This window comes from Sturnira hondurensis, unplaced genomic scaffold (genome assembly GCF_014824575.4).
Source record: "Sturnira hondurensis isolate 20B ecotype Veracruz unplaced genomic scaffold, ASM1482457v3 Scaffold0001509, whole genome shotgun sequence".
Taxonomy (NCBI): domain Eukaryota; kingdom Metazoa; phylum Chordata; class Mammalia; order Chiroptera; family Phyllostomidae; genus Sturnira; species Sturnira hondurensis.
In genome coordinates, this window is record NW_028074140.1 from 6,684,287 (window position 1) to 6,699,542 (window position 15,256).

The window sequence follows — 15,256 nt, forward strand, 5'->3', positions numbered from 1 at the left end:
CAGAACCAGGGAGAAGGTGAGTGAGAGAAAGCAGATTGGTCAGGGTAGGGAGATGATGAGGAAGAGGATGAAGCACCAAATGGAGGGAAAAGGGGCAGGAAAGAAACACACAGAGGGAACTAGCTGAGTTTCTGAGAGATTTCCCCATTCTGATTCCCACCCCAGCTGAGGTTTAAATTCAATGCTTACCCTAGGCTTCATAAGAAACCCCACAATCTTAACCCACACTTTTTAATTTAGCTCAGTGAACCATGTAAAACATTAAGTTTTGTGTGCACCTAGAAACCCTACATGGAGCTGAATATAAGAGTGCAGATTTTACAGCAAAGATTTTTTTATCAGAGAGATTATAAAGTGTCCAGAATATAAGTAGCCATGTTAGAGAGTATAAAGGGAGAAGATAAAGAATTTAGGGGAAACACCAGTATATAAGAGTCTGTGTCAATCTAATTCAAGGAAACTGATAAACAGGAAGATAGCTAACTTGGGTGGGTTGCAGAGGGAATGGCAAGTGAGGAAGTGGAGATAACAGTGGCCGTGCAGCAAAGGTGAAGATGCTATACAATAATAAGGGGAAAGGACGAAACGGGAGGCAGTTAAAGGATGATGATGGGTGTTAAGGTGTAAACTAAATAAGCTGATTAGCTGACAAACATCCACATGGGGCAGAGTCTGAAGCTGTAAGTAAAATAAGGCATAAGTAATGAAGGAGGAGACAGAAAGGGACACAGCACATTACCAGGGACTGGCCCTGACTAGGAAAAGAAGAAAGTAACTTTTCCTCTGGGACCAATGAGAACAAACTGTAAGTCTGGGGTGACTCTGTCAAGAAACATAGACCTATAAAATTTTTAAAAAGTTTCACTACATGTCACTTTTTAAATACCAAAATGTACCTGTCTCTTTATTAAGGCGAAGAAGAGAAACAGTATCTAAAGAAAATCATCATCATAAAAGGTTAGATGTTTAAAGGGTATACATCTAGAAAGTTCCTTACCCTATCAAGGGCATAAATAAATAAAAATTGCTGATTTAGTAAATCAGTACTTCAGTGGTATATGTATTATTATAATGACATATAAAAACATGTCAATTACTGCTTTATAAAAACAAACTCCAAAACCAAAGTACTATTTTATATTTCTGATCAAGACTGAAGGAGCAAGACAGCAAAGGTAGTAAACTCCAAAAAAGTGAGACTAAAGAATAGGACTTGAGAGCAAATGACTTTTTAAAAGATAATCTACTGAATCATCTTGATTTTATGAAGAAACTAAAACCTACAGAGGTCAAAGTTCATAACCTTAATTATACCTGAATGCTAAGACTCAGAACTCAGATTTCAATTCATATTCATTCCACTTTTTTCACTGTATATTTTTCCATTACAATTTACCCCCATGTACCCTCTTCCACCTCCACTTGCTCTAAAGACTGTTACAAACGATTAACCCAGTTCACCTTTATAGTCACACAGCTGAAAACTTTAAACTGTCAAGTACAAAAAGAGCTTTATTCAATTTTTAAACTATTAGCAGCTATTTTCTTGCTAACTTTGTACCATTCACTCCTCTCACAATATTCAGAAATCACAAGTTTAGGACTAATTGTTATACAGAGTTTTCTCTGATTTTCACATTCAGCTACATTCTAATCCTCTAGAAATATACATTAAAAAGATTAATGTTATTAAAAATTAGTGTGTAGACCTGGCTGATGTTGCTTGGTCGGCTGGAGCATTGTTACATGAACTGAAGGGTCACAGGTTCAATTCCAAGTGTGGCGGGTACATGCCTGGGTCGTGGGTTGGCTCCCTAGTAGTAGTGTACGTGAGAGGTAACCTAAGTTAACATCTCCCTCTCTCACATCACTGTTTCTCTTGCTCTCTTTCTCCCTCCCTCCCCCGTGTCTAAAAATCAATATACATGTCCTCAGGTGAGGATAAAAGAAAATTACTGTAAAATATTAAAGAGCAACATAAAGATTTTCAATACTCTTACAATATAAAAATGCACTTCTCACAATCACACACGTGTACATGCACACCAAACCCCTTATCATATAGAATTTCTTCCTTCTANATCACTGTTTCTCTTGCTCTCTTTCTCCCTCCCTCCCCCGTGTCTAAAAATCAATATACATGTCCTCAGGTGAGGATAAAAGAAAATTACTGTAAAATATTAAAGAGCAACATAAAGATTTTCAATACTCTTACAATATAAAAATGCACTTCTCACAATCACACCGTGTACATGCACACCAAACCCCTTATCATATAGAATTTCTTCCTTCTATAACATTTTTGCTATACAATGAATATTATGTTAAGAAGGAAATTTTCTAATCCATGTTGCTTTAAAATTCCTTAAATTCCGTACATGAATACACACGTATCTGTATGAAAAACATTAAATAAATATGTAAAATAAAAATAACTCTAGCCCTGGCTGGTGTGGCTCAGTGGATTGAGCACTAACTAGCCTGAGAAGCCAAGGGCGGCTGGTTCGATTCCCAACCAGGGCAAACACCTGGTTGTGGGCCAGGTCTCCAGTAGGGGGTGCATGAAAGGCAACCACACATTGATGTTTCTCTCCCTCTCTTTCTCTCTCCTTTCTCCGCTCTCTAAAAATAAATGAAAATCTTTTAAAAAATAACTCTAAAGTGGACACATAGTCCCCTGTCTTATTTCATTTTCTCTACATTTAATTTTATGATCTGTAATTTAGTGATTTCTAAAAAAAATTTTAAAGGACAACATTAAGCACAATATATAATTTTCAGTATAGTTTCTATAAATATTCTCATCTATCCTTATGCTTTAAGTGTTTTTTCACAATATATTCTTTTTTTAAAGATTTTATTTATTTATCTTAGAGGGGAAGGGAAGGAGAGAGAGAGAGAGAGAGAGAGAGAGAGAGAGAGAGAAATATCAATGTATGGTTGCCTCTTGTGCATCCCCCGCCAAGAACTGGGAACTGCACAGCAACCCAGGCATGTGCCCTGACTGGGAATCAAACCGCGATCATGTGGTTCGCAGGCCCGCGCTCAATCCACTGAGCTACACCAGCCAGGGCCACAGTATATTCTTAAAAGTAGAAACAGTCAATTGTAACATGTTGCACAATGTCTGTGTGAAAAGGGTATACCAATTTTCATACCCACCAACAGTGAATAAGACTACCTGAACATGTAGCAACATCCTGTCCAACAGATATTTTTCAGATCTCATTTAGTGCAGTAGCCATTAGATTTTACATTGTTTGGCCCTGACTAGGTAGCTTAGTTGGTCAGAACATTGTCCTGGTGAACCAAGGTTGCAGGTTTGATCTCCCTGGTCAGGGCACATACAAGAATCAACTAATGAAAGTGTAAATAACTGCAACGACAAATCAATATTTCTTTCCTGTTTTCCCTTCCTCCTTCTCCTCTCTATGAAATAAAAAAATTTTATATTGTTCAGTCTATAAAATTACTTATGATTTAAGTTATCTATTTAATAATGTGTCCACCAGGAGAGGTATTACCAGTAACTATAGTAAGAGCAAAGCAAACAAATAGAGAAAAAATGTGATGGGTCAAGTAGAAAAGAAGAGCTAAACGGTCCTGCAGACAGAACCAAAGAGCTAAATGGTCCTGCAGACAGTACCTGCACTGCCTAAACTCTTCTACAGGAGTCTGTTATTTAGTTACCTCTTAGTAAAAATACTATCCTAAGTTGAAAGTTTGTTATTGGGAATCTTTAAGGCTACCTAAAGGTTCCAAACAATTATTTATTACTTGGTTTTTGTAATACGTTAGAGCAAAATAATCTAAATAAACTACAGATTTATAAAAGAGAATTCATATGTTACAGTATTTATTGCAGCTCCTATAGCCATAGAAGACCACAATGTCCAAGGCGTATAGAGCATAAATAAGAAAGATAAACAGCCTGCCTCTTCCACACTTGGACCGCTGCTTGTAGGTTCTAGGTTTCAGACCTAAGGAGGAAAATATGACTATGAAAACAATTTCGGACTTTAGAGATTTAAACATCTTTTTACAGATAAGAAACAGGATGGGGAAGGGGGAAAAGGAGAGAAGGCATACTTAGGATCACATGGAAACAGAAAACAGTTCTGGTTTTAGTAGCACAGTTCTGTCATGTAGGCTGAACCACAGAGGAACCATGACTTGAAACTTACCAATAATTATAACCTAATGAGTTTACAGTTCAAAAATAATTTTGCTAATTTTAAAACAAGAGTGACAACATCAACAAAAACACCTAGTTCATCACTCCTTTCTTGAAAGTCTTTTCACTTGGTTTCCTAGGTACTACACACTCTTGGTTCCTTTCCACCTTCACTAGCAGTATTTCCTCATTTACCGACCCCAAGTCTCTAAGTCCTAAGTTTACAGTGCCTTGGCATGCTCAGTGTCTTTCTTAGATACTTAGTTTCTTGCAACACTGGCTACCTCCATCCCTGGATATGACAGACTAAAACACTAATAGATATGAGGTTCCTCCCCACTCTGCTCCCCTCAAACAATCACACCATAAAACCTGGACATACTATAAAAAAAGCTCACTTGAAGATGAAGGAGAGAAAATGGAAGAACGCAGACTCTGACTGGGAGTCTAAGCTTATGAAGATGCAAAGCTATGAAGTAAGTCACCAACTCTTCAGAGTGTATGTAGCCCAAGGCTAACTGCAGTCTGCGGAGTTCAGGAGCAGTGGCAGCAGAGCCTGTTGAAGAGGGAAGTCAATGATCTTATCCACTGAGAGCAGGAGAAAGAACCATACCAGGAACCCTAAACCTGAATCACTCGTGTAAGAAACAGATTCAGAGCAGCTCACTAAAAAGACAAAAGATATGAATTGAGGGCTCGAGCCCCAAAATATGTTTTTTAAAATTTAATTTTTGGGGGTGATAGTGGTTAATAAAATAATACAGGTTTCAGGTGTACCATTCTATAATACATCATCTGTATATTGTACTGTGTGTTCACCACCCCAAGTCAAGTCTCCTTCCACCACCATTTATGCACCCTTTACCCTTCACCCTCTTGTACCTCGACCCACCCCCTTTCCTTCTGATAACCACCACACTGTTGATGGTGTCAATGAGTTTTTCCTTTTTTTTTTTTTACTTAATCCGCTTACCTTTTTCACACAGCCCTGCAACCCTCTCCCCTGACAGCTGTCAGTCTGTTCTCAATCTAGTTCGAAATTAAAGCCAGACACAAAAATTAATTGCTGAAATAACTGTTCACTGGAGAAAAATAACCAAACCTAGAATAATGTCCGAAGTACAGTACAAAATTACCTAGCATAGGAGAACCAAGAAATAGAGAAATTTTTCCTCTCCACAAGAAAAAATGGCTATTAGCACTATCTTCAAAAATGGAAAACAAACCAACCAACCTCTCAATGAATTAAAATATTGTCAGAGAAATTTAAAAATCCCAGCAGAGAAGCAGAGACAATTAACTGATTAAGACATACAGCATCAGTCACTGGGTGAAAAAACTACAGGATATTCAGTTTCGGTCTCAAAATTATCATCTCACACATTACTTCATTACTGCAAATAGCAAAGTGCATTAAAAATGGAGAAATCTGGCATACAACATCTAAACCAAGTGACTGGAACTCAGCATAACCACCAGTTAAGGGACAAACTAGATGTATTACAACGCATTATCGCTATATTGTAGCAGTATAATTTCTCTCTAAGTTGAAAGTTTTTTCCAAGTCATTGGAGAGACACACAAAAGAGGGCAAAAAAAGCCAAAGGAAGGCAACTACACATTAGAGAAGGAAACATTAAAACAGCTGTCCTGGGATGCAACCACTTCCTTTACCAGGAGAAAAAACTCAGGGACAAGTGGGTGATGGAGTTTAGTCTACCTGTTAATATGCTGATAACTGGTCCTCCTGGTAAACAGACTAATGACTTTTGTTATAAAGAAAGTCCTTATCTGAAGAATGCTGTGGACAGGATATCACCTTGTCAAGAAAGTTTACAGTAAACAAACTCAGAATCCAAGGATTTCTAAGGCACGGCACACTGGAGAATATTATGTAAGTAAGCTACAGGACCTTGGGGTACAGAATGGAAAAGTTTCAAATTCTAAATGCTCTCTGCTATGAGGTAATAACTTCACTTCCTATACAGAGATCTCATATACTCTGGGCCAGAAAGTGCAAGTCTGATGTAGAAAGGAAGGACCTTGTGGAATCACATGTTCCTAGATCTGTCATTGCTTTACCTGTGCCTTATGATTTGCACGTATCTCTGAAAATATCAAAAAGTAGATTCTAGGTAATATCTACATAATATGTGGGCCTGACTTGATAATATAATTCTTTTTCTTTAAAGATTTATTTACTTATTTTTAGAGAGGGAAAGGGAGGGAGAAAGAGAGGGAGAGAAACATTAATGTGTGGTTGCATCTCACATGCCCTTATTGGAGACCCGGGCCTGCAACTCAGGCATTTGCCCTGACTGGGAATTGAACCAGCAACCCTCTGGTGTGCAGGCCGGCACTCAATTCACTGAGCCACATCAGCCAGGGCCGATAATATAATTCTTTGTGTTAGCTTACAAATGAAAGGTAAAACTCAAAAGTAATTACAATCTTGATTAATACTACTACTAACACTATGACTTTCATAGAACAAGTGAATCAAATGTTAATTTGAAGCAACTAATACAGTACACTCACAGGATAAATGAGGCACGTTTTACCAATATGGCAACCTTCTTTTTAAGTACTCATATGAAAAAGAAACTAACGAAATTAAAATATGTGAAATTATAGACAAGATTCCAATAATTTTTTAAAAGTATATGAAACCAGAAATATCACAAAACTATAATATATCATATATAAGGGGGGACCCTAAAACACCCGGAATTTATTTATAAAAAACTGTGTATTTATTCTTACATGTTTAAACTTCTTTTACCTACAAAGTACTTTCCATCTGATGCAATACACCTACTGAGATGTTTTTTCCACCATTCAAAACAGTTTTTTAACTCAATTTTCGTGTTTTTCAGTGCTTCTGCCATTTTTTGTTTTACCTCTTTCACAAGGGCAAACCATTTTTTTTAGGACTTTTTCATCCAAGGAAACAAACAAACAAAAATCACTTGGAGCAAGATCAAGTGATTAGGGAGGGTGAGGCACAGGTTTTGGTCAAAAACTGCTGAACACTTAGCAGGTGTGGGCAGGTGTGCTTGTAAATCGCCCATCATGAAATGGCCAAACGCACTGAAAGCAACTTCAAAAAAAAAAATCACTTAAGCAGAATGCAGCCTCTTACAACAATGCCAGCTGGTACTCTGATACAGATGGATTCCTAGAACACTCACCTAGTAGGGGGAGCCTGAACAAGGAGCCAGCCCTCCAGAAGATAATTTGGGGTTTTTTGGGTCCCCTCCTTGTATATGACAAGCCTACAATCCAAGGGGTGCACAACCTAGAACCCTTCTAAACAAGTCAGTGGGCTGAGCACTGGCCTGCAAATCAAAGGGTCATCAGTTTGATTTCCAGTCAGGGTACATGCTTGGGTTGTGAGCCAGGTCCTCAGCAGGGGGTGCATGAGAGGAAACCACACACTGATGTGTCCCTGCCTTCCCTTCTCTCTATGAATAAATAAATAAATAAATAAATGTCCACTGAAATATGATTGTGCATATTTTACAGAGTTGTGGTGATAAAACTCAAAAGATATGATATAGTTACTATGTTATTTTGATGATGTAACAGTTTACTTGGTTTTAGGCAATACCTCCACAGATCATAATCTACATCACTTTTCCTATTTGTGACCCATCAATAACCACTTGGAAAGAGGCCATGAAGGAACACGAGACAAGGTGATCCTAACAGCTGACAGAAACTTAAAGGATGCTTGTAATAATAAAGACTTGAGAATGTAAAATTAGAAAAGAATAAAACAAAAGGAGAGGTTTAAAATAAAGAGTAGAGGACAGACCAAAGTCTCACAGACTAATACTCAAGTCCTCACTGTATAGGAATACTCAGCATAGAGAAAAATACCGGCCTCTGAGAGAAGGAAGTTAACAAAAAGGAGGCAGTTAAGTGGATATATGTATTTAGATGTGAGGAATTAAATAATCAGAAAACATGCTGCACATCTCCTTTGGGCCTTTTCTTTTCATGGAGGACACATAACATGTTTACTGTGTTACCTCATCCAATCTCTAGCAGAGTAGAATATAGATATGTTTCAGAAGTTCTGATTTCACTGAAGTAGTACAGTAAAATGGCCAAGGCCATTAGCTTTATAACCAGTTATGAAGCCTAACAACTATTTGACCATGGGCAGGTTGCTTAACTTCTTTAAGCCATGGTTTCCTATTCTGTAAGACAGAAATAATGATATCTACTTCAACAGGTAATGAATAGAAAACACTGGATAAATGAGGCATCTTTACCTTACGGCAAATTTCTGTTTAAGCCCTCATACAAAAATACTAACAAATATAGTATCTGGCTCATAGTAAATACTCAGTAAAAGCTAGATGTATTTGTTACCTTTATTACTGAGGGAGGAATTTCTTGTGTATTTATATAAATTTTACTGTCTGCCTTAATTTTACTATCTCCTTATCTAGGTAAATAATTTGGTGACCTGTAAAAGTTGATCAGCTATTTTAATTTCAATAAAAAGGAACTGTTTTGGAAATCAAAGTTTATACTAGTATCAGAGTTAAAAACAGGAATACTATTAGAAAAGGCAGCACAGTCGGCATTCATACGGGTATTCAGTCTATAAAATTGGAACCCATGATTTTATAGTATCATAAAGATCAGCCCCTCCACCCCGCCATTTTTCTTGGCCAGAAAAAACAAACTCCCATTTCTAAAAATATCTCAGGTTTTCCCCTTGAGGAAGTCATCTTGCAACAAAATACCCTGTTATCATAGAAAGCAAGTATAGGACAGTATGTCATGAACAAGACTATAAAAATGTAGTGGTATATGAGCCAAGGAAAAAATTCATCTGGAAAAACGAATAAGTAGAGGTTTTTCTTCAAATTTAATTGAGACTGTGAGTGTTCTGTTCTGTGACTATTTCTTTGATACTCCCATGTACATGATAAACAGTTCTTGAAGAAATTACAAATGACCTTTCACTTTAAAAAAAGATCTATGTATTTGCTTATTTTACAAAAGTAGACCAATTTCATAAAAGAATCATAAATGAGGAATAAAATTTGACTTGGGAAATTTGACATAGGAAAGCACCTTACTTAGTCTTAACGCCTTTTCTCTTGTTTTTATATTTAAATTTAATTCAGCTTTTTTAAAAAATTTATCTTTAGAAGGGAAGGAGATAGAGAGAGAAACATCAATGTATGGCTGCCTTTTGTGCATCCCCTGCTGGGAGTTGGCCTGCAGGGAACTGGACTGCAACCCAGGCATGTGCCCTGACTGGGAATCGAACCGCAATCCTCTGGTTCGCAGGCCCACGCTCAATCCACTGAGCTACACCAGCCAGGGCTTAATTCAGCTTTTAAACAGCATTATAAAAAAAGCTGAATTCACAGCATCCAGTTCAGACTATCTTATCCACTGCCAAGAATTTAAGGAATGAATATGTAATACACACATATATCAATTTTATGAATTCCAGGATTATATAGGCTATGCATTTTAGCTTCCTACAAGGTGACTATTCCACTGTGGTCTTACATAATCACACACACAAAAAAACCATGGATGTGACACAGCAATGTTGTGAACCTATGAATTTTGTCACTGGATCTGATCTGTTATTGCTGGTGAGGTTTAAGAATAGAAGGAAACAAGTTTCGCACATAGATCGAACAGGACAACTTTTCTCTGATTAAATGAAATCCATTATTGACAGTTACAAAAGGGAAGTATTCTAAAGATTAATGAATATCTTTTGTTTTCATAGTCTTCATACAGTGCACATAGGCCTATCGTATATAATGTATCTTTTCCATGTCAAAATAAAATTAGCAATTATATAGCTGCTCAAAGCCTCTGAATAATTTAGGACTACAAAAATGACTATTCAGAAGAAATTACAGGAAAAAGTTTAGGTAAGGAATGTAATAATTTAGCAAGGACGGTGGTTAAGAGAGAGTGAAAGGCACAAGAGATATATAATAACTTCCTATCTTAGAGTCATCCTCAAAACAAAAATCTCTGAAGACTGTATTTCTCACAGGATTTCATGAGGACAAAAAAGGTACAGGAAAACTTCTAAATAATGTGTAATACAAGTAACACAATGGCAATGAGGAGGCAAACAGAATATTTTGACTGAATGGGGAAAAAAAAGAGGATTAAAACTTTAGAAAAGATACATCAAATGGATTTCACAAATTTTGCAGTCCTGTGAATAAAAATAACCTCACAAAAAAGTAAATACATAAAAACACCTCATACCAAAGAAAAAACATGTCCTACATCTGTTTCCACTTAGATTAACTGTGATAAGTAACTTTGACCTATAAAATCTTTTACCATCTCTTCGAAAGGAAACAATGGTGAGAGGCTTTGATAATCTAACTCAATTAAAATATTTTTACAGAACTCAATCACTCTTTTATCTATCTGAAAACTTGGAAGCTATACCAAAATATAATAGTCAAACATACATGCAAAGTGACCCTGCAATTAAGATAATTGCTAGTACCAAATGTTGTTTTTAAGTTCTGCCATAAAACAGTCTCCCAGACATTTAATAGTATGTCATTTGGTAAATGAAAGTTTCCACAAAGTAAGAGCAGTGAGAAGACCTAAAAATTATACTAGTGAAGAGTCTGGCTGAAAGAAACAAAAATATGGATCATTTTGGCCCAACACTAATTTCATTTCGAGTCACTGCAGAGCTGAGTAAAATGCTGACACCACCACACAAAAATTTATTGAGCTGGCAATAGGCAAAGCATGACGTCGGCCACCAGTATCCCCATCCGTATTACCAAACACCACGAACACTAACTCTTGAACTCAGTCTGCATGCCTAAAGTTACAGTAAAAATAAAAACCCTAGGCATGAGGCATTATTAAACATAGATGAGTTTAGTCTGGCACAGTTTTAACCCAAATTAGTCTAGCACTTTAACAAATTCAGTAAAAAAAAAAAAGCAAGCTTAAACACATTACAATTTTCTAAATGTGCTACATTCTTCACCAGACTCATAAAATAAGTCTGAGTTAACTTGCAATGATACTCAAAAAGGAACAAACACACACAGAAAAGGCAGGCTGAGATGAGGAGTAGAAACACAGGCACACACCCACCCACACACATCCTTACCTTCATGGCATGAATTTCTTCAAGTAATCGCTGGGCCCTTCTTTGGTTTTTTAACAGTGCATCTTCAGCACCCCTACAAAAAACACATTACAGTATGTAGCCAGATAGAGCATTTATTATAAATTCATTAACATAATGAAAAGCCTTTTTATTTCCTTTTAAAAGGCATAATCTCTAAATAGCAAGCAATGCCATTCTGCATTGCCCTTCCCCCTTTTCAACACATATCCTATTTCTATCAGTAAACCCAAGTTTTTAGCAAAGTTAAGTGTTGTCTTGGAATAATATTAATGATTATTACTACTGATAAAACAGTTTGCCTTCTAATTCCTTAATGGGAAGGCTAAATAAATAATACTTTTTAATTAATCATTTAATAGCACATTGTATTTAACTTAAGTTCCATAAGCTATAGTTAAAAGTTGGATACAATTTTATTAAATGAAAAAATGTGTTCTCTGAAATCAGAAGACATAGAGATGTTAGCTATCTAATTATAGAGAGGAAGGTCATTTTCTGAAACATTTATTAAAGAAAGCACAAGAAATTAATCAGGAACAAAACACACTGGAAAACTTCGCATACTTAAAGTGTAAGAACTATAAACAACACACTTTTTCTTCTAATACCAGTGTCACTGAAAATACAAAATATTTCTTCAAAATATCAGATGGAACACAGTGCTTTGGTAAATACTTCCCAAGGTACTGAAGATTTCAAAGTAATTAGCAATTCAAGAAATAAAATTATATAAAGTCTTTATAACTGATTCAAAGTATTACTAGATTTGCTAAACTATAACATCATCTTAAAATAAGTTCTAATAACATAAAATACATGCATAACCCCCAAGGTCTTCCATTCTGAAAAAGCCAAAAAGAGACTTCTGAAAAAACAGCAGCAGAATTCATCATGTATTTGAAACGAATTTGGTCCACACCATGTAAGGACATGCTGACACAGCACATTCCATCTCATTCAGATCCTCTCTAAATATTTTTAAAAAGTGCTGTATGAGTAAGATATTTAATTATTCCTCTATGTCCCACCCTCAAATTTAGAAATACTGAATAAAAACAACTTTTGACATTTTATTAGTCATAGGACCATTACTTTAAATGACTAACTTTTTTGACTTCAGTCTGCCAACACTCCTGACAAGTTTTCGGATAACCAGAACTCGGATTCTCTTCACTTCTTTTCTCATCTTCACAACCTTTAAAGAATAAAGCCAGAATTATAAAAGCGATTAATTCAAGAAGGAACACAGTTTAATTTCAGTGTTAATAATGTAGACTAAGATTGCCACTTTAACCACATTTTTGTTTAACTATATTCATTGTTTGAGGAAATCACACTTCTTCCATAAACGGTGAATAAAGGAATAAAAAAATACATCAACATTTTTAAAATGTGTCTGAAGACTTAACAGAAAAAGTTATCTTTAAAAAAGTCACAGCATTCCCAGTGATCAGTGTTTTAATATTATACTTACTATATATCTTGTTAGGTTTGAAACATTATAAACTAAGATCAGAGACCATATTAATCTTTGTATTCTTGTGGTTTAAAATAGAGCTTCACCCGTAATGGTACAAATTTAATTTGATTGAATGTGTTAACAAAAGAAAACGCGTGAAAGTGATCATATTTATAGAGTACCCCTTCCATTGTATTTTTAGCAATAAATTATTTGAGGCATACCTTAAAAAAAAATAGCCAAACCACAAGGGCACATTGTATGTGCTCAAATACACAGTGATACATGCTTTAAATCATTCCATTGGAAAATATACTGAATTCCAAGAACAAAAATATAGACAGGTAGGTAGGTAGATAGTCAGACAGACAGACGGATAGATAGGGCAAGAGATGACAATATTCTAATGATAAAGAACTACATGTTATAATAGTACTGAGTACAATGGAATGCTATCATTTTTAGTCCATGTTTTGTCTATCAATATGAAGAGCCACACTTCTTAAAATTCCTCCTGTAATGTCTTTTTTCCCCTCCTCTACTTTAGAAACTACATAAAATTCAGTTTAGATATAATCTTTCTTGTAAAACCTTCAATGCCTTCTTCAGTTAGAGAAAACTACTCCATCCTTGGGGTTCCCTCAAGGGAACTTTGCACTTATAATCTATTTCACTCACTGTCATTAATCATTGTGGCTGATTTTTTCTGTGGTTTATGAGCTCCTAGAGGAGAGGGGACTTGCAATATTTCCGTAGTGCTTTCTGTGCCTTGCAAGAGTGCCTGGCAACACAATCCTACAAATTCTTCTTGCCAAAAGAACAATAATGAGATCATCCTATTTCTGCATGGCTCTTGCATTTGGCTGTAATACCTTCTCTTACCTTTCATGAGTACCATCCACCCCTCTATTCCATTGAAGATACTGACAATCAAGTTATAATTTCCCTCTGCCCTAGGTTTTGCTATCATTCTGGGTGATGTAGATGCCCACGTGATAATGCACCCCAATGTATCTTCACTTCTTGACTTCCTCTTTTCTAATGACCTAATCTCTTCCATCTCAGTCACCACTTAAATGGTCACACTGTAGTAGTCCTTATCATCACATAACCATTCCATTTCTAAAATGATCGGTTCAAATATTCCATTAGATTACAACTATCAGCTCCACCCGCCACAAGAGTTTCCGACTTTACTGGGATCAGCAATTCACTGACTCCTATACTTTTCCTGAAAGTTACCCCTTTGCTTTTAATTTTCCCCCTCTTACCCAGTTTAGGTACCTGATCAACATTTGCCAATACCTTTAACTGTCCAATGGTTAGCAATCCCTTTAGCTAATCCTGAATGAAAGTAACATGTTTAGTTCTTTATCACAGCACCCCAATAGCCAGAAAATACTCGATACATGCTATCTACCATAAATTCGTAACTAACCTCAAATGAGCCCATATAATACTTCCTAGCAATCCTACATATTTTTTTGTCAACTCACTCTATAGTAACTATTTTAAACCTTTACCTGGCTTCTTAAAAATATCTAATATTCTTTTTGATCTTTTAATTTCACTGAGAAAATAAACATCAGACGGGAACCGTCACCTTTCTAGTACCATTAATTTACTTGCATGACCCACCCTCTTCCATTAATAAAGCTGCAATACAAAAAACAATCCTACATTCATGTATCTGAGGTTAATCTTTTAACTGTTCTGGATCCCATCCTTTCCGCCATCCTAGAACCCCTACTATACACTATCCATTTACTCCAGCACTGCCAATCTCTTGAATGAATGTTTCCCACTGATATTACTACACTTGAGTCATTTTCATTAAAGACAAGACAAATAAAACAGCTTCACTACAAAGTCCACCAGGGGCATCCCGTCTTCACCTGCCAGAGAGCCAAGCTTTTAGAGATGTTCAAACTCACTATATCCATTTGTATGTGCCACATGATTCTACTTTGTGGAATTAAGTTTGTGGTGTCCAAAACACCAATGATTTCTAAACACCCCGGAATCCAAAGAAATTTTTCAGACTTCATTGTATTTGAAATCTCAGTGGCATTTGACATTGTTGACCATTTCCTCCTTCAGACACTTATTCTTTGGTGTCCGTGACACAAGGTAGCCCACTCTCCTGGTTTTCCTTCTGCCTCTCTAACCACTCTATTTTGGTCCTCTTTGAAAGGCTCATCCACCTCTAATCTTAGCCACCAAGTGTGTGATTAAAGGACTGTTCATAGGACAGTCCTAGGCCACCTCTACTTTCCATCACACACCTTTCAGCCTGAAGTGATTGCGTGCTTGTATACTGTTTCAATTTGACACCTAAACAAAGATGAGTCAAAAACTGCTACCTTCAGCTGAGATCTTTCAGCTCCAGAGTCAAACATGCAACTGCCTACCTGACAGTTCCTTTGGAGTACAGTTAAAAGTCACTTCCACTTCACAC

The 15,256-nt window shown here is 36.3% G+C and overlaps 1 protein-coding gene across 4 annotated transcripts in view; it reads right to left on the minus strand.

The window, feature by feature from the left end:
- The window catches only part of SRFBP1 (serum response factor binding protein 1), a 61,311-nt gene that overhangs the window by 37,407 nt on the left and 8,648 nt on the right, over nt 1–15,256 (minus strand). For 2 of the 4 annotated variants that reach the window (XM_037028939.1, XM_037028930.1), the window contains exons 3-4: nt 12,432–12,534; nt 11,319–11,391 (exon numbers count right to left, since the gene is read on the minus strand). In XM_037028939.1, coding sequence (XP_036884834.1) covers nt 11,319–11,391; nt 12,432–12,534 — 176 coding nt within the window. The remainder of the gene's footprint in view (nt 1–11,318; nt 11,392–12,431; nt 12,535–15,256) is intronic. The other 2 variants (XM_037028950.1, XM_037028960.1) reach the window with 1 other exon arrangement.